This window comes from Equus asinus, chromosome 2 (assembly GCF_041296235.1).
Source record: "Equus asinus isolate D_3611 breed Donkey chromosome 2, EquAss-T2T_v2, whole genome shotgun sequence".
NCBI lineage: Eukaryota > Metazoa > Chordata > Mammalia > Perissodactyla > Equidae > Equus > Equus asinus.
This window is the reverse complement of record NC_091791.1, coordinates 139,435,354-139,454,314: the sequence shown is the minus strand read 5'-3', so window position 1 is coordinate 139,454,314 and position 18,961 is coordinate 139,435,354. Positions and strand designations below refer to the sequence as shown.

The following is an 18,961-nucleotide window of genomic DNA, read 5'->3' as shown; positions in this document are numbered from 1 at the left end:
GTCAGAAGTCAAAGCAGCTCCTAAATTACAGCACAGCCACCACAACGGAAATCCTTGAAGCAGGGCCTTCAAGTCTTTGCTGCCTGAACAGCTGGAAAGGAGAACCCTAGAAGCGGACATGTGTCCTGCTTCAGTGCACGTGCCTCCTGCAGGGAGAGACTGAGGGGATCTGAGAGTGCGAGAGAGGTGGGCTGGGTAAGACTGAAACAGCTGCCAGACTTGTGAAGCTCAGGTGACAAGACCATTCCCTTCCTTCTCACCTCACCAGAGGCCCAGAGAGGGTAAGGGACTGAATTAGAAAACTCATCCTGTACTCTCTCATTTAATTCCAGTTAAGAAAACACCTCCCACCTCTCTACTGGCCAGTGACCTCCCCTTGGGGTCAAACAGAAGCATTTCATATTAAGCAACAGAACTCATCATCACCTAAATATTCCTTCCAAAAGAGGCTTAACTTGCATCTAACTAAGCATTTATATTTAACTTTCAATTTAAAGAAAATCCAGCTGAAGGAATTAGCGCAATGAGGCCACGAGGAAGCAATTAGAAAAATCTAAAATGTCTCTATAGGAAAACCGGGTTGGTCTCTACACTGAGTCGACATCATGAAAAAAAGAAAAATGGTGGTAGTAGGAGAACTATGGTAGGATAAAAAAAAATGAAGGTTCATAACCAAATGCAGCCAGCGTTCCTTGACTTACATAAACTGGCATGAAAGGACCTGTTTGCGACAATTAGAGAAATCTGAATGTGGACAGCTTATTTTTAAATGATATTAAATTATTATTAATTATTTAGTTGTGACAATGGTTCAGGAGCTAAGTAAGAAAACGTTTTCATTTTCCAGTGATGAATATGGAAATATTTAGAGGTAAAATGTCATGATGTCAATATTTACCTTGAAAATACTTGAGATCTATATTTACCTTGAAATGCTTCAGCGTTCTTGCTTTATAGTTTGACTTTGTAAAGAGTTTAAACAATTATAAAACAAAATTAAAGTTAAAAGTTTTAAACCTCTAAAATCCAAAATGAAATAAATGAAAGTAACTACAGGTCAGACCGGCACATTAATGACACAGAAAAAGATTATTTTATGTCACTTTTGAAACCCAGTATTTTGACTGTACCTATTAAGGACAAAAAGAACAAACAATTTTAAAGTGAATTCAGTATTCCTACTAATAATATTGGTATTGTTATTTTAAAGATTAATAAAATTACTTATTTGCTTTTTCTCATTGTATATATTTTTTATGTATATATATATATATATATATATACTTACGTATTTATATTTTTATTTTTATACACAGTATAAAAGTAAATAATTGTGATAATGTCATCAGGAACCAAGATTTCAGAATAAGAGAAATGAGTACGGATAGAAAAATCAAAGAAGTAAAAACCTTAAAAATGAAATGGAAATTATCAGTATGAACTCATGTTTCACTTTTTTCTTAAAAAAGTTCATGTTCTTTGCCTTTTCATCTGAAAAGAACTAGTAGCATTGACAACACACAGCGGCAAGCACTCAGTGACTAGGTTGGTGGTTTCTAAATACCATTTCCCATTAAATTGAATCAGGGCCTTTTGGTGAAATGGCTGATTCTAGAGCTCTGCAGAAAATGTACAAGATGAGCCTGGACCATCTTAAACAAGGAAACTATCAAAGACTACTGGGTCATGTCAGAGGGACATAGGAGCCAACATAAAGGGTTCTCAGTACCATTTCTCAGTGCTGGCCAAAGACAGTACCATTTGAGCCAAAAAGAAAAACTGCCATGTAGTTAAACAGATATTTAAAATCCACTAGCCTGGAATGATACTTAAAATAAAACCATATTACCTCAGGGAACTGCCAGGGCACCAACTTATGCCTTGAAAACTGGTAAGTAAAGACAACGAATCAAGCTTTTTATGTAGTTTTTCCATATAGATTATATTTTAAAGTAACCAAATAAAGGAATCCAACTAACAAATGCAGAAAGAATAACAGAATTAGAAAATACCTATTTCTTCAACCATTATTTAAACAATGACTGTGAAATGAGAATTTATAATGGATGGACTCACCGGCAAGCTGAAGATCACATAGAGAGACCAACAGGCATTAAGCGCACAGCATCACCGACAAAGTATTTTTGCTAAAAAATTGAATCTGAACCTGATCAAGCTTTTAGATCTAAAGACCAATTTACAGGAAATATAGGGGACAGTGGAACGTCAAGGTAGATGATCAGATAATCTCAGACTGCAGAAAATTCTGCAGGACAAACATTTTTCTTTAACAAATAAATGCCAAGAAAACAAAAAGAGCAAGTGAGAATGGTTAACAATTAAGAGACTTGAGACAGCAACCAAGAGCAAAATGGGAGGCTTTTTTGGAATCTAAATAAAAAACCAACTATAAAAAAGACTTTATAAGGTACTGGCTCCATGGCCTAGTGGTTAAGTTTGATGCATTCTGCTCCAGTGACCCAGATTCTGTTCCCAAGCATAGACCTACCCCACTTGTTGGTGGCCGTGCTATGGCGGTGACCCACATACAAAATAGAGGAAGATTGGCACAGATGTTAGCTCAGGGCAAATCTTCCTCAGGAAAAAAAAAAAAAAGACTTTATAAGACAATCATGGAATTGGAATACTGTCAATATTAGACGATATTTTAAAAATTGTTCATTTTTAAGTATGATAATTATCTTTTAGAAATATTAAATTATTGACAAATAAAATGATTTGCTTTAAATAATCAAGTGGTGGCTGAAAGGACTAGATAACCAGGATTGGCCATATATTAATAAATATACAAGCTGGGTGATAGATACACAGGGGCTTAATATGACACTTTCTAATTTTGTGTATGTTTATAAATATCCACAATAAAAAATTTTCAAAAATGCTTAAGATGAAAAATTAAAGAACTAAAAATGGTGAATGCAAATATGATAAAATGTTAACAACCGTCAAGTCCTAAGTGATGGGAATTTGGATGCTTATATTTTGTGTATGTTTGAAAACGTTCATAATAGTAAACAAAATTGTAAAAGCATTTAACCCAGCGTAGGCTCAGAGCTGCATCAGGTTAAAAGGTTTTGAAACATAGCTACAGACACCTAATGCTGGTGTTTACCAGTAACGCCCTCAGAAAATTCAAAGCAAATGACACAGTACACCAAAAAAGTTCAAACTTGAACTACTAAATCATTGACATGACAAACTAGTGAATCGTGCTTATTATACTTATGACATTAAGGATCTCCAATTCAGAGGACAGCCTCAGTACAATCAAACAGGGGGGAGACGTTTCATGATTTCAGTTCAGGGCCCAATGACGAACATAGAAAGACCTGGTTAGCACCATGTGCCCCAAAGCCTTAATAACTTAAGCCACAGGGGTAGAAATGGCAACCTCACGGAAGCTCAAAGCTTTTATGATTTGGAGTCATAAAATAAACCAAGACAAAGCAAACAGCCTGCCTGTTATTCAGATACATTAAGCAGCCTCTGGCATCAGCCGCCATTGCAAAAGCATTGTTTCTTGACAGAATCCTAACTACAGCATGCTCTCGCATCCTCTGTATCTAATAAGGCTCTTTCCCATACCTGATGATGACACACTGGTTCTCTCTGTCAATGATCATGTTTCTGTACATACTATCTGCAAGAGCATAGATATGTGGTGGGTTTTCATACTGCGCCTAGAAAACAAAAGAAAACAAAAATAAAACCATGGTCAGATACAGCAAAACATTAAATTTCTTTCCTTGCCAGTGGAAATAAACCCAGCACCGTTTAGTTCCAATGCCTAGAATTACATCTTAAAAGTTACATCAGACAAGAATTCATAAGCTTGCTTCGGTCATGAGGAGTTACAGCTAACAAATGAAGATGGAATTGGAACGATTCTTCTGTAGGCCTCTGTGTGATTCAGCCTTCAGACATGACCGGTGTCTTCAGATCCTCCAGGACCACACCTTCCCACCCAAAGACGCCTCTGCAGACAACATTCCATTTCTAAATGTTTCTGAAGACACTTGGGCAATAGGTCTTAAGAGAAGCCTACTAAAACCCTAGATCTGCCTCCTATCACAATTTTAAATCCCTACATAATCGTTTTTCTAGGATGGCAAGTTGGAGAATCTGGGTCCCCAGAGGAAATGAAGTGAGACAATCTATGAATGCACAGAAAAACTAAAAATTTTCCCCAAGAAGAAAGCAGAGGGTGTGGTTCTTTAAAGGGATAAACTGGTTTGACTAGTTTGTTTCATCTTAACAGGGGAAAAAAAAAAATCCTACCACACCAAGACATTCTCCCGGGTCTGTGCTTTAGTCTCATGGATAGCTTATCTATACATAAATATAAATTCACCAACGAATTCACTGTGTCGGGACGACTTCAGCTCTGCTTTCTTCAATTTCTTGGCACCACCTCCACCACTCCCTCAAAAATTACTGAAAAGAAAAATATTTCATGTGCTGTAAAGCTGGAGAAAGAACACTCCTTAAATTTAAAGCTAACAAAAGAGTGAAAAGAAGGCCAGGTCCAGAGTGAGAAGACATTTAGACTCTGTCTTTCCTTTCACTGGTTGTCACCGCTAAAGTGGGGATAATAATGTCCATGCTACGAATTTCACAAGGTAACTGAGAGGATGGATGGGAAAGTAATTTGAAAGGTAGAGTAAATACACAAAGGTAAAGCATAACTTACTTAATCCAGCTTTGAGCCTGATTACGCAATGACTCTCTACAGACAAGAGGGCCTGGCCCAGAAATTGCCACTCATTGCAAGCTCTGGCAGGTCAGAGTTGGGTGATGAGGGGGGATGAGAGGGTGCTTTGATGCTGGCACACATGTTAAGCACTGGTGTATCCAGTGCCCATGGTGCCCCACAGGATGTAAGCAGAGGGCTCACGAGGGGAACTGCCTAGGGAGGGTCGAGGCTACCCCTGGGACTGGTCAACTGGATAACTCTATATGGGCACCAGAATAATGTCATCCCTGCCTTCACATTACAGTCAGAAGGGGCTGCACAATGGGACCTCAGGATATAGTCGTAGATGGCTTCTTCTAGCCCAGATTGCTTACACAGGATTATTTTTAACACCTCTTTGAAAACAGGGAAATAGAAGATTATAAGAAAGAAAAGAGGATCGAAAAATGAAGGAAATGGAATAGAGAGAAAGCTGTAGGCAGCAGAGGGACAGGTGTGGACAATAAGTCATTGTCCAATAAGGCTTCAGAGCTGCTTAACTCTTATCTTTGACCTTTGCGTGTGCCTCTCTATTTGCTACCTATGAGGATTATAGGGTAGGTATTTCCTCTACCCGTTTCTCCCCTCCCCTGAAACTCCTGAACTCAGACACTCAATAGATTCAAGTACTTTCTCTCTCTGAGCCTCAGTTTCCTCAACTGTGAAGTGGGGATGGATAGTAAGACACAGCCAGTATCCAGGGCTATTTTACTGTCGTTATTAAGTGTAACATAGAACCTGGCACTAAGTAAACACCAATTTCACGACATTCTGTTACCATTAGCAATAAAAACAAATATATTTTTTTTAAATTCTAGGGCATTTCTTTAAAGAGAACTCTTCAAAAGATGAATGATCTAAAAAGGGACTCACGTAGCAACACTTTCCAGAGCACTGGAAGGAAACAACACAAACGCACAGCCCTTGCATCCACCCCGCCTTGGCTGTCATTGAGGATGCCAAGCCAGCTCCGCGCCTGCTGCCCTGGGGCCCTGCTGATGAGGGCGCCAGGGCAGGGCCCAGCCTCTGCTGACAGTGTTTCCCTTGTCCTGGGCTCCCATAAAGGCAGCATTATCAAAGGTCTTTCGCGTGGCAGCCTCCTTCGGCTCCAGCTACCAGCACCATTCATCTGGCAACAATGGGGTGGGCTCTTGCTCTGGGTAAATTGCCTTCCACTTCAACTGATGAATTTGTGTGGGCTCTCTTTTGTTTGTTTTCCAGGGGTCAGGATTAATGAACGCTCTTGTGCTTCTGCTGCAAAGGAAAGAGGGAAGGAAAAAGAGGCAGAGAGGGGGAGGCCTGGGGAAGTGATGAACCCCATAATGAAATATATTAATTAGGATTACAGTTTCTATTTTTATCACACAACTGAAATGGCTATGAAGCCGGGTTTGAATAGGGACCAGAGTCACATTAATAAATGAAGTAATAAAAGATTCACTTTTCATGTTCCAGTCATAGGCACAGCTCAATTAAGGTTCTGATTTGAAAAGGATGGTTCCCATCACCATATTTACTTTTTATCCATTACCAATTTTTCAGTCCTTAGAATTTTGTGGCATATGTGGAAGAAGGAAGATCTTCCAAGCTGTACATCCCATTTAACTAATTTTGTATATAATGTTCTAGTATTAGAGAATCCTATGCTTTTTGGAGCTGCACTCTGAAGAGCAGCACATCATTAAAAATCAACCAATGTCACCTACTTGAGCTTCCCCAATAAATAATTCATAATAAGAAAATGCAAATGTATTGCCAAGTTCAGGAAAAACTACCCATGCATCATAAAAGCCCTGAACACTGCAGTAATTTATGTGGCATGTAACTTACCGCTCCTTGGTACATTTCAATTTCCTTTTCCCCAAAATATGGCATCTGCTTGAAAGGGTTGACTGAGATTAGTACAGATCCTATATATGTCTGAATTTAAATCCAGTTAAGGTCCATCATTAATCTTCATAGCTACACATTTTTCAAATTAAGTAACCAGATGTTATCAAGAATTCAGAACAACTGTCCCAACGAAAGGCTCAAGTACTTGTTTTCTAAAAGATTACAAATAAAGACAAAATCCATTACCAACCAGCTCAGGCTTTGTTCCTCTTCAGGAAGAGTAATGGACTTAATTACCAAGGTGCTACAAAAAAACTATGATGTCAAATGAATTGAAGCACATTCTTTCAAGACTGGTGACATGTACTGAGAGGAAAAAACAAAACAAAACAGAAACAACCCAGGAGTACAAAGAGCAGTTATCATCTCACTTCACAAACGACATTATTTTTTCCTTACTTCCATATCTCTTAGGCATACTAAAAACATATTTATTGACTCATTTAACAAATAGAGGGATACAAGACGCGCTGAACAGTCCTGCTCTTTAGAAGCTTAGGAGAACTGAGTGGTATCCATAAAATATTATTCAGAGCAGAAAATTACAAACCCACGCAGATCGAGTTTAAGGGGAGAAGGTGTTATTTCTACGTGGGGAATCTGGAAAGCCTTCTCAGAAGAATACGTGTTAATGTGCCCAAATAAATGAAGTATTACTATAACGCAAAAAATATTCCCATTTATTCATCTGACAATGAACTATTTTGAACTGGATTTCTACAACATGTCAGGCAATGTTCTGGATGCTGGGGATACAGCAGTGAACAGAATAGAATAGATAAAACTACCTGTCCTCAAGCAGGAAAAAAATCATAAGAAAACAACAACAATAAAAACACAAAACCATACACATACTCAAAATTGTTTCTTTTTTTCTTTTTTTTTTTTGAGGAAGATTAGCCCTGAGCTAACTGCTGCCGATCCTCCTCTTTTTGCTGAGGAAGACCAGGCCTGAGCTAACATCTGTGCCCAGCTTCCTCCACTTTATATGTGGGACACCTACCACAGCGTGGCTTGCCAAGCGTTGCCATGTCCGCACCCGGGATCTGAACCGGCGAACCCCGGGCCACCAAAGCAGAACGTGCGAACTTAACCGCTGTGCCACCAGGCTGGCCCCAAAATTGTTTCTTTGAATCAATGATTTCAAAATGTTTAGAAAATTTGCAGTTAAAGATGTAAAGCTTGGCGATTTCCTCCCACAAAGGGGACATTTACACATTTATACATTAGGACCCGGCTGTCAAATAGAGTGGCACAGGCAGTCTGGTCAGATTGCCCAGTTCCCTAAGCCCAGTTCCACTCTGACTTTGGGCAAGTCACATCTCCAAGCTCTGGTTAATGGATGATGGGGTAAGATAGGACCCTCTTGATAGACTTGTTATGAGAATTAAATGAAATAAACAGTATAAAATGCTCAGCATGGTACCCAGCATGTAGTAGATGCAATTTCCTTAATTCATATACTTCAAGAGGCACACTGTGTCACATGTTAACATCTCTGAAACACAGCTTTGATAGCATTATTGAACACAAATGAGCCCAGTGTGGGATGGATCATATAACATTTAAAAGTTAATATTTGTACGTGAAGGTAAGAGTGCAGAATGATTCGGCTGCAATTTTGGTTCCTTTTTCACTGACTAGAAAGATCTTCAGACTTGAAAGGGCTGAACGTGAGATGGTAGTAGAGACGATGGGGTCGTTTTAAGAGCACACTCAGACGCACACAGTGCTGGTCTGGGGGCAGAGCATGCACTAAGAGAAAATTGGAATGAGACAGTGAATCAGAACTGAAAATAACTACAGAGTCAGGGAACAAGGGCCCAGAGCCAGGGTAGTTCCAAGTGCCAAAGTCAGATGAGGCCAATGATAGATTAGTGGTCAACATTTTTTAAGACAAAATTCAAAACAGATAAATTTATTATTAAAGTTATTAAGCATGTCCATGATATTGTAGTCAAGACTCACTAAGCAGCGATGATAAAAACTAACAGTGGTTGAACACATACACACTCACATGGTACTAATCTAAGCTCCCAACAACCTGGTGACTATTTTAATCCTATTTTACTACGAGGAAACTGAGGCATAGAGAAATTTTAAAACTTGCTCAAAGTCACAAGCTAGTAAGTGGCAAAGCTATGATTCAAACCCAGGCGGTCTGGATCTACAGTCCAAACTCTTAATCAACAAGTTACAATGTCTTTCTAAGATTAGCAGGTATTGTTGTTATCATTAATATTATTATTATTGGTGCAGTTGCCAGATTTGGCAAATAAACTACAGAATATCCAGTTAAATTTAAAGTTCAGATAAGCAATGAGTTTTTTTTTTTTAGTATACATATGTCCCAAATAAGTATGCCTCAAGCAATATTTGGGACATACTTATACCAAAAAGTTACCTGTTGATCTGAAATTCGGTTTAACCACGTGTCCTGTATTTTATCCCCAATCCTAAACTGGCCGCACCAGGATCTAACGCAGGGTGGAGGGCGGTTGGATGAGAGAGCTCTATGATCTCTTGCAACTTAGATCCTAGATTCTTTGAGTACTCAAAACTCTCCCTCTCTTAGTTGATTTTTCTAGTATCCTTTCCACATGGTGGGGACCAAATCAAAACTCAATGAATGAGATTTGGCCCTCATTCTGATTCTCATGGTAAACAAATACAGCGATTCGTATGGTAAACTAAATTTTCCAGAAATACAGCACTGCTATGACCATCCTCATTTCAGAAGAGGGGGGACGTCTAGGTTTACATTTATCTCCAGGCAAAAACAAACTTTGGCAAACAGGACCTTTCCGCAGAGGAGGATGCTCCTTCTCTCAGTTATAAAGGGAAGACTGTGAATGCCACTTGTCCTAGACAAATCGGTCACTGCACACAAAGAATAAAGAGCTGCCTGAGGACATGAGTCAAAGGTATCACTTCCCCACCGGTCCCTTTCTACTCACCAAGTTCTTGGTTACCCAGTAAATATGGATCAGATTGCATAACAGTTCTTACAGGAACCAACATCTTTTTCCTGTTAATAATCTGCTATGTGAAGAGACATCTTGGAAAGTCTCGATTTTCACTAAGTAGACTATACAAATTGTGGGAAGGGCCTGGAAAGGAGACACTCAAGAGGAAAAACCTCTTTCGGACTATTGTAGGCCAATCCTGAACCAACAATTCCATCTCGAATCAATGAATGAAGAGGGAAAACTGCAGCTGTTCCCTACGTTTCCCAGTAGCGCTCTCAAGGCCAATATTACTCGGGAGGATTCCTGAAAAATAAAGTGTGGTTTGAAATGGATAATGTAGCTCGTATGTCTGCCTACATAGCTATAAACTTTCCTATATCAGAAGAATTCAGACAAGAGAATTTAATGTAGAATTTAAAGGAAACAAACATATTTTGGTCATTTTAGGTAAGAGTTTGGCCTAACTGTTTACCTAACTGCCTACCTTTTTTCCCTACTGGCTGGGTCTGCAGAGACCTCAGCTACTTCCCTGAGAGCGCACATCTCCTCCTGGGTTGGGTCACTTCTCCAGATAACTGGAATACTCACTCCCACTGCCTACTACATAATTCAGGTGTGCCTTTGGAAAAAGCTGTTCTGATCATTGTCTCTACCCACATGATCTTTGGCTGTGAAGGTGTGGCCCAAGGGTAATTTTCAAAATGTATGGAGAAACAAGGCTATGATACCAAAAAAAATAAATAAATAATAAATGTTATTTTTTTAATTGAGTGTGTGAGACAGAAGGGACCCAACAGATCTTCAATTGATGGTCCCCAAATGCTTGTCCATGGATCTATGAGTTTTCATTGATCTGCAGCAAGAATGACAAAAAAAGCAACGATGCCCTGAATTTTTCATAAACCTCAATTTATTCAATATAAAGGACTGTCTTTTATTCTTAAATTATTTCCAGTCTATTTCTTTGGTATTAAAATAGTCTCTCGTTTATAAAATGTGATGGTAGTACAACTTTTGTAAGTTTCTTTAATGGTCTTATTAGGCAAAGGTAAGAGTTCTACTTTTTTAAAAAAAACACATTTTTTAAAATTATTATGTTGTGTACCTGAAACTAATATAATGTTATATGTCAATTATATCTCAATTAAAAAAAATCCCCCATCTGAGTTTTGTTATAGGAATCCTATTAGAAACTGTAAGATACCCTAAAAAAACATTTTATTGGGGCTGGCCCCGTGGCCAAGTGGTTGAGTTCGCTTGCTCCGCTGCAGGCGGCCCAGTGTTTCATTGGTTCGAATCCTGGGCGCGGACATGGCACTGCTCATCAAGCCACGCTGAGGCAGCATCCCACATGCCACAACTAGAAGGACCCACAATGAAGAATATACAGCTATGTACCGGGGGGTTTTGGGGAGAAATAGGAAAAAATAAAATCTTTTAAAAAAAAAACACTTTATTAGCCAGTGAATTCCCCAAAACCACCCACACTGATCTAGCACCTTCCCCAGGTTTATCACTGAGGTGGGGCAGGGAGGGGAAGTGACTTGCTTGAAGTCACATATGTGGAGAAGGGTTGAGCTGGAACTTGAGCCCCTGTCTCCAACCATCAGACCAAAGTTCATCCCATGAACTTTGCCCTACTGCCCCCTAAACGTGAACTCTCCGCCAAGGGCCACACCTCCCTCAAAACAACTTAATGGCCTTGAGCTCTGGTCGGTCTGGTACAAAAGTCTCAACTCCTAATTCAAGGGCTGAAAATGCCAAACACACTTGAGCGTGGTCTTTGAGTAAAAACAAGTTTGGAGAAAGTTGGACCAAATGAGCGTGGAGCGCTTTGCACGGAACTGTTTTCACCAGCCACGTGGCTATAAATGACGTCTCGCCAAGTAGGAGAGCGAACACTGCAATGTTTTCCTCATATGTTTGAGAATGTCATTGTAAGAAGTGTGGCAACACTGAGGAAAAACAGGTGGTAAATTAAGCCTTCTTTGTCTTAGGATAAATAGCTGAAATACATGGTTTTTTTATTGGTAAACAGTGTCAGCATTTTCTAAGTAGTTTTTTCAAATATGAAACAAAGAAATGTGCATTCAGCTGAATGCATTAACAATTGATTGTTCCAAATGCTGATCTTCAATACAAACAAAGTGCTCATATTAGGTGCAGAAAAGGTAAAATGAGTGATTTTGTAACTTAATGTGAAATCGAATCTCTTCTTGTCTGTGGTTATATTGTCTACAGTTATAGAGTTATATTAAGTTATACAGTTATATTAAGATTAGGAAAGAGAGGGAAAAAACCCACGTCATTTAAAATAATGCTACTCTATCATAATAATATCCCCCTAACATTGAACTGATAAAGGAGCCTTTTACCACACAGAGGAAAAGATCTGTAGTTAGACCCTTGGTAATATTTCATAAACATCCAACACAGCCATCAAGCTTCCTCGGAGTTGAAAGCTGCTCTGTGCTATTGACGGAGAGCACATTGACGCCGAGTTTCTCAGCTATTGAGTGGGTAGAGATTTCTGAAACACAAAGTCATCAGTGGTCAACTAACTCATTTCCTTGGTAGAACACATGATTAGTCAGTCATTGATTCAAAGGCATTAATTCAACGGCTCATAATCAGCCCCCTCTGCATGAGTCATTAAAAATTCTGCTATCTGACTATAAAAAGCAAGTCTTGATAGTCAACAAATTTCCAATGAACACTTAATACAATGCACCATGCCAAGAATTATGCAAGAAACTAAGAAATACAGGATGCGAGATGATGCTATTTTTGTTAAAATTAACAGCAAGAAAGCACATAGATATACATGTCTACTTGCGATTAAACTGAAAAATATACACCAAGAGGTTAACAGGAACTAACCCTATATGGTGGGATTCCAGATGATTTTAGTGCTCTTCCTGCTTGACTACATTTTATTAATCATGTTAAAGGAACATGGATTGCTGCAAAGGACTTTTCAACTTTGTTTTTTGAAAGAAGATATACAAGAAATAGTCCCCATCCTCAAGGAGTTTCTGGTGTTTTAGAGGTAAACAATCTTTACGGGGAGAAGTAAGGCTATGTGGGTTGACCACGGACTGACTGCTGATTACCACTGACATCATTCCTTCTTATCTTACCCAGATGTCAAAAACCAAGTTTCTACGTAAATAATGTAATAAGCTGAGCCCAGGTCCTCAGAACAGTGGAAATTATCCTTTTATGGGCTTGTCAATAAACCAATCCTCCATTTAAAACAGTTTCTATGCTAAAATGTAGTTAAATTTCCAATAAGCAACTTTACAATTAAATTTTTGGAACATAACTCAGAAATATAGGAGGAACTTATACACTTGCCTTAGCGTATGATAATTATAACTAATGCGTACTGCATTCATTACTTCATCTAACCCTACAACAGCCTCCTGTGGGAGATTTTACACTCTCTTCCATTTTATAGGTGAAGAAAGCAAGGTATATAGACCACAAAACTTGCACAAGGTGACCAAGCCCACGCAGAGTAAGGTTGGAAGCCAGGCAGTGGGGATCCACATCCCGCATCCAGCTCTTCTAGTCTACCATCTGCCAGTTTCCATGTGCCATGGGTCTTGCACATAAAAGCGATTAAAATGTTTTCATAGTGATAAGCCCAGATAAAGTGAGCATATTTCAAGTTTTTAACTTTAGTACAATAAAAACTTACAATTCACTACAACAGCTTCCATCCAATTAAAGGAAATTTTACACAGGTATCTAGAAGTCAGCAAATTTTTTCCGTAAGTGATCAGAAAGTAATTATTTTAGGCTTTTCGGGTGATATGGTCTGTTGCAACTACTCAATTCCGCCATTGTAGCATTAAAGCAGCCTTAGACAGTATGTAAGCAAATGAGCAGAGCTGTGTTCCAATACAACTTTTGCTATGAAATAGGCGGTGGGCAGGATTTTGTTACAAAATGGGCCATACACCCCTGATCAGGATGCTATTATAATGTAGCTAATAAATCCAAATACATCTATTAACCCTTAAAAGCAGGGGCTTAGGGAGTTAAGTACCCAGATCTTCGGTAAATTTCCTACAGTAAATAAGAAACAGCACAGTACTGGTCAGAAGGGTCCAGGTGCCTTGGGATAACGTTATTAATTAGTATTGCTAGATAAATTACCTGGCGAGTTGAACTCTGCCTTCACCAATGATGAGATAGGCAGTCTCTACATAAGCGCTGTTGTATAAGAATGAGTATTTTTAATTAATAGTCAAATGAGTGGTATAAATAATGAACAGAAGCTGGCAATGTGGAAACCATTCCTTCCTAAGCTTTTGGGGTTAAAATCTAAAAGGCATGTTACAACAGCTACAAAGACGCCCCCTGTAACGGTCATTCATAACACCATACCTACAGGAGTCACCAACAGCATCAAATTAATCTTTCTGGGACTCCTGTATAGATTTCCACGGCTCTTTGCATGTCTATGACCAACTCTACGGCAATTTCACTAAAAGGTCTTTACGTAGTTGCACCAAACCAAACTCCTGAATCCTGTAGTAACTTAAGTAAATATCACACTTCTTTGTTTATAATGAAGTCAACACACATTTGAACCAAATTTCCATTCTGAATTTTTAAAAGCCCTGTTAAAAAAATGGCAGCTGGCAAGCTAAAACTGAAACATAGAGAACAACTCAAGAAGGTCAAGCATTTTCAATAGCTGATCTTCACTTCTCATGTTTTCTTTAGTAAACGTAAGAATGCAGAAAAACTGGCAAAATTGCATATTTTTGGCATGAGGTAAGCGTTTTTAAACCTTTTAAGTCTGGACTTAACTGTCTCTGCTTTGCAATTAGGGAGCCCTATCGACAGAACTGTCTGCACACAGGGACTTTAGGCACAGCAGAGGTTTTAGACACCACGTGCATGGCTAGACCACGTCAAAGGTCCAGTGCCATCGATTAAAACAGATGAATATTGGCTGCACCTTGATTTTGTGAAATGCCAGGAAAATAATTTAGCATCCTCTGTGTCCTTCCCACAGCCTGAACCAAGGGACAAAAAAATAGAAAACCACATTCTGAAATGGTGAAAATGATGTGAGCACAACGTCAGTTCAGAATTTCACACAGACCTTCTTACACTAGGAGTAAAGCCACGTTTTACCATGGACATTGTCATCTCACTTACAAATGTCCAAAGACACCAATAAAGGATACAAAAATATAGTCATCCATGTATCTCTTCTTGAGATTCTCCACGATGGCGTTCTCTGTGATCTTGGAGAGCAGGACCATGTCGTCCACACCGCTGTGCTTGACATTGTGGCTCTGCCAGTGGTAGCGGTAGGCACCTTTGCTTCCCTGAGAACACAAAACACACAATTATTAGGATAGTTTATCTTCTCCTAGAGAAAAAAAATGTTCCCAAATATTCCTCATATCAAATGGAGCAGAACAAGCAGAGCCAACAAAAAGATCTTGCTATCAACAGACTGGAATTCAAGTTTCAGCCTGGCCACCACTAAGTGGAGTGGGGAAAGGCTACCTAAGCTCACAGTGTCACTTCAGCTTCTCTTTTCTCATTTGTAAAACGAGAGAAATAAAACGCATCTCACAGAGTTGTTGTAAGGATTAAATAAAATGACACATACAAAGCGTGGAACAGTGTCTAGAGTACAGCACAATAAATGATCGACGGTCTCCAATAATTCCTTCAACCTTATTGTTTTGTACAATTTATCAGTGAAAACAAGCAATAAATTGGAAACTTTTTAGACTTGCTTTGCAAATCCTATGATGCAACTCAGAAGTGGAAGAATATGTATCACACAATTGCTAGGTCACATTTGTCATAATTTCTCAAGCCATCTAAATTACTTTCCCTCCATAAACTTATCACTGGCAACGTACTATTAGCCTCCCACATGCAAAAGATAAGCTACGTGTTAATGACAGATCACTGCTATACTAACGAGGATGTGGGCAGGCCGGACCAAACATGACCACAGAACATGCATGGACAGGAGGGCCTCATCTGGCCCCATGCCTCCTTGGATAAAAGAATCTGGGGCCCTCGTCTGCTTATTGGATTTACAACACAACACCAGGGCTGGCTTCTGAACACCCTGCCGGCTTCCTTTCACTAGGCATCTCTGCAGTGGGATCCCCCATGTGTTCAGCTATGTGCCAAGTCCTGGGGTTGGGGCAGAGGGGAGCAACATGGTGGCTGCACTTGGGGAGCTCTCCATGCAGTGGAGGACATCTACGTATGGGCTGAAGTGCTTCATGCCTCATTAACAGTCAATCTGTAAATGCACGTAAAATGGGTGTTCCAAGAGTGGGGGGAGACGCCTTTATCCTAGGAGAGACAGAAATAATTTTCTGCAGAAGGTGCCATTTGAAGTGCATCTAAAATATTTTGAATTTGCCAGAGAAGACTAGAGAAGGAAGGATATTCATTATAATCTACATTCGCTGGAGCAAAACAGCTAATACGTATGAAATAAGGGCAAATATTACATGACAGGATATCGGAAGATTCTCCCTTCTCTTCAAACACTTCGTGCATCCTACTGGTCGTGTCACACGCTGGACAAGGATGGTGGGCACTGAGCTGAATGAGACTTGCCTCTCCTGCCCTTTCTTAGGATTTCACTTTTTGGGGGGAGTTAGGGCAAAGGAGAGAAAAATTCTGAATAAGCGTATCTAGAAAGGCCACCTGCTCAGACATCAAAACTAGGATGAAAAAAGGTAATAGGAGGTTCTTCAAGAAAAGGAGGAGATGGGAGGAAACAAGATGGACACCATTTTAAATTTCACTTGAAAAAACTGTAATGTTTTCTCTGCAAGAGACAAGGGTCCTTTGATAAGAGCAAATTCTAAGGGAAAAGCAATCTAAAAACCAGCCATGAAGGGGCCACCATAAGAAAAGCATACTAGTGTCATGGGCTCAAGTTCCACAAAGCGGTTCTGGAAGTCTTGCCACCCATGCTGCCTTGCAGAGGGAAACTGTTTATATGATATATTTGGCCTTCTCAGAACCACAATGCAGCATCAGTTCTACAAAATTACCTCAGACCTCACCACTCCTTCTTCCTCTTGTGGCAAAGCAGAAAGAGAGAAAAAGCACTGGCACAGCATGACTCACTGGACCTCAATCAAGAGTCCACAGTCTACTTCTAACCAGATAAAGATTCCCGGGGACTCCTCCCCTCCTCCACCCTCCCTCCTTTTGCAGCTTCATTCTTCTTTTGGGATGCCCACAAAAATTTCTCTGCGTAGAAAACTAAGGTCCCAGAGTATCTGACCATAGGTGTGTTTGTTTGTTTGTTTTTAACCTCAATAAATACCCACCTACTTAAAAGAGGCCAAAAATGTTATTTTCTCTTTGAAAAACGTGAGCACATTTGAACAAAACAGGACTGTTAATAAGCTGTTATTTAACTTCTGCAAAGGACAAGAAATGGCGAGCTCTGTGTGATAGTGTACGTGTTTGTACTGATCCACAGAAACTGCCCTCTCAAGGGAACCCTAGTCGGTCTTGGCGTGCAATCCAACTGTCGTTTCTCCGTCTCATTGTAGAGTGATACATTACTGTCTGTCCCGTCTCAGAGGTGGCGTCATCCTCCTTCTAGTGACGGTTATTCCCCAGTATAACAGGGCTCCTTGTGGAGTTCATTGATTCTCATAATTTCAAATATCCCGTGATACTGAACAGTATCGAGACCCTGGGTCTCCAGACCTCTGTGTCCAAGAGGATCAGGAACGAATAGTGTGAGTGAGCAGTTACCATAAGGAAGGCAATGAGCTATTTGATTCGTGGCTGTTGCTCCTTTTACTATTCCCAACAACCCTGTGAGAGAGGGGTTAACGTTCCCATGCTGGGTAGAAGGAAACAGATCTCCCAACTAGTAATAGCAAAGGCAAGATGGAAACCCAAGTCGCTGTGATTGCAAACTCATCCAAACATCATGGTTTCACACCATCTCCTTACTGCATATTTCCGTCTGTTACATTTAAGATGGCAACTGAATGACAGATCGCTTTCAAAACTGAATTCATCATTAAAAAGACATATGATCTTTATTAATGATCACCTTCTCTTAGCATCAAAGACTAAAACACTGGAATTATTTTTTATGGATGCATTTCCCAGATCCAAGTGGTCACAAATCAATCTCTCTTTCTCTCTCTCAATCCCTCCTTCTCTCTCTCCCTCCTTCTCCCAGGCATTTCTAGTTAACATATGTGAACTCATCTGCCTTCACTATCATCCCATACTATGTATTATTATCTCTATTTTACTGAGGAGAAAGCTGTAAATTGCCCAAGATCTTCTATTTTAACTTCTCTGTCTTTATTGACGCCCCCTTACTATGCCTTTTTCCTCCACTCCTTTCCTCCCACAAAAACACAATTCAGATGAGGTAAAGGGAGGGAGGGAAGGTAGCTGGGAAGGTGGGACCAACGAGAGCCTTTCGGGGACAGCTGACCTGCCCAGACTGTCGAGGACAAGGTCAGAACCCACCAACAGGTAAATGAAAGTCAGGCCAGGGCTGGGCTGGGAAGTTCTAGCAGAGGGTGAGAACTTTATCCGGGAAGCCAGAAACCAAACATGGATGCGTAGACTCTCATCCCAGCCCAGCGAAGCTTCAAAGTTCCCCACGGTGAAACAGAGAAAGCGTTTTCTGTTTTCATTAGGGGACAAGAGAGTTAGATCATAGCTTGACTTTTCCAGAGGCTTCCCTTGGAACACAGCTGCTGACAGGGAGTGAGCAGGGAGCACAGAGGGCAAGGGTTCTCATTTACAGCCCTAGACAACGTCCTCGGAGGCAGAGTCTGCAAGTTGCCTTCAGATGACAAACTGCTGTCCTAGAATTCTGAGAACATAAGTTATGGTTGGTTCTGGGGCAAAAAAACCTTGACCCCTTCCCTTCTTCCTCCCACCCTGACGGGAAGGGTCCTAGAATTCTGAGAACATAAGTTATGGTTGGTTCTGGGGCAAAAAAACCTTGACCCCTTCCCTTCTTCCTCCCACCCTGACGGGAAGGGTAGAGGCAGGACACCCTGGGCCGCGTGCTGGGAGGGCAGCAATGGGCCTTCCCCATCTCTGTGAGGAGGGCCATTTTCCTCAGATGGCAAGGGCCCAGTTTACCAGGCTGTCGCCGCAACAAGAGTCTGCTTCCTTCCCTTCTGCAGGCTTCTTTTTGGGCGGGTAACTCCTTTTGTTTCCCCCACTAAAAATGGTAACATTTTAAACAAGGAGGGTACTCAGCAAGGTACTTCCAATAAGCATCACTCATCAGGAAGGAATGTAGCTGCTGACGCACCAGCTAAGAAATAATAATAATGATGAT

General features: G+C 40.2%; 1 protein-coding gene across 2 annotated transcripts in view; it reads right to left on the bottom strand.

Moving 5' to 3' along the window:
* Positions 1 to 18,961, bottom strand: part of MYO1E (myosin IE) — a 192,194-nt gene that overhangs the window by 103,862 nt on the left and 69,371 nt on the right. For both annotated transcript variants that reach the window (XM_070500699.1, XM_044764793.2), the window contains 3 exons: positions 14,823 to 14,966; positions 6,584 to 6,673; positions 3,607 to 3,701 (listed from right to left, as the gene is read on the bottom strand). In XM_070500699.1, the coding sequence (XP_070356800.1) occupies positions 3,607 to 3,701; positions 6,584 to 6,673; positions 14,823 to 14,966 (329 nt within the window). The remainder of the gene's footprint in view (positions 1 to 3,606; positions 3,702 to 6,583; positions 6,674 to 14,822; positions 14,967 to 18,961) is intronic.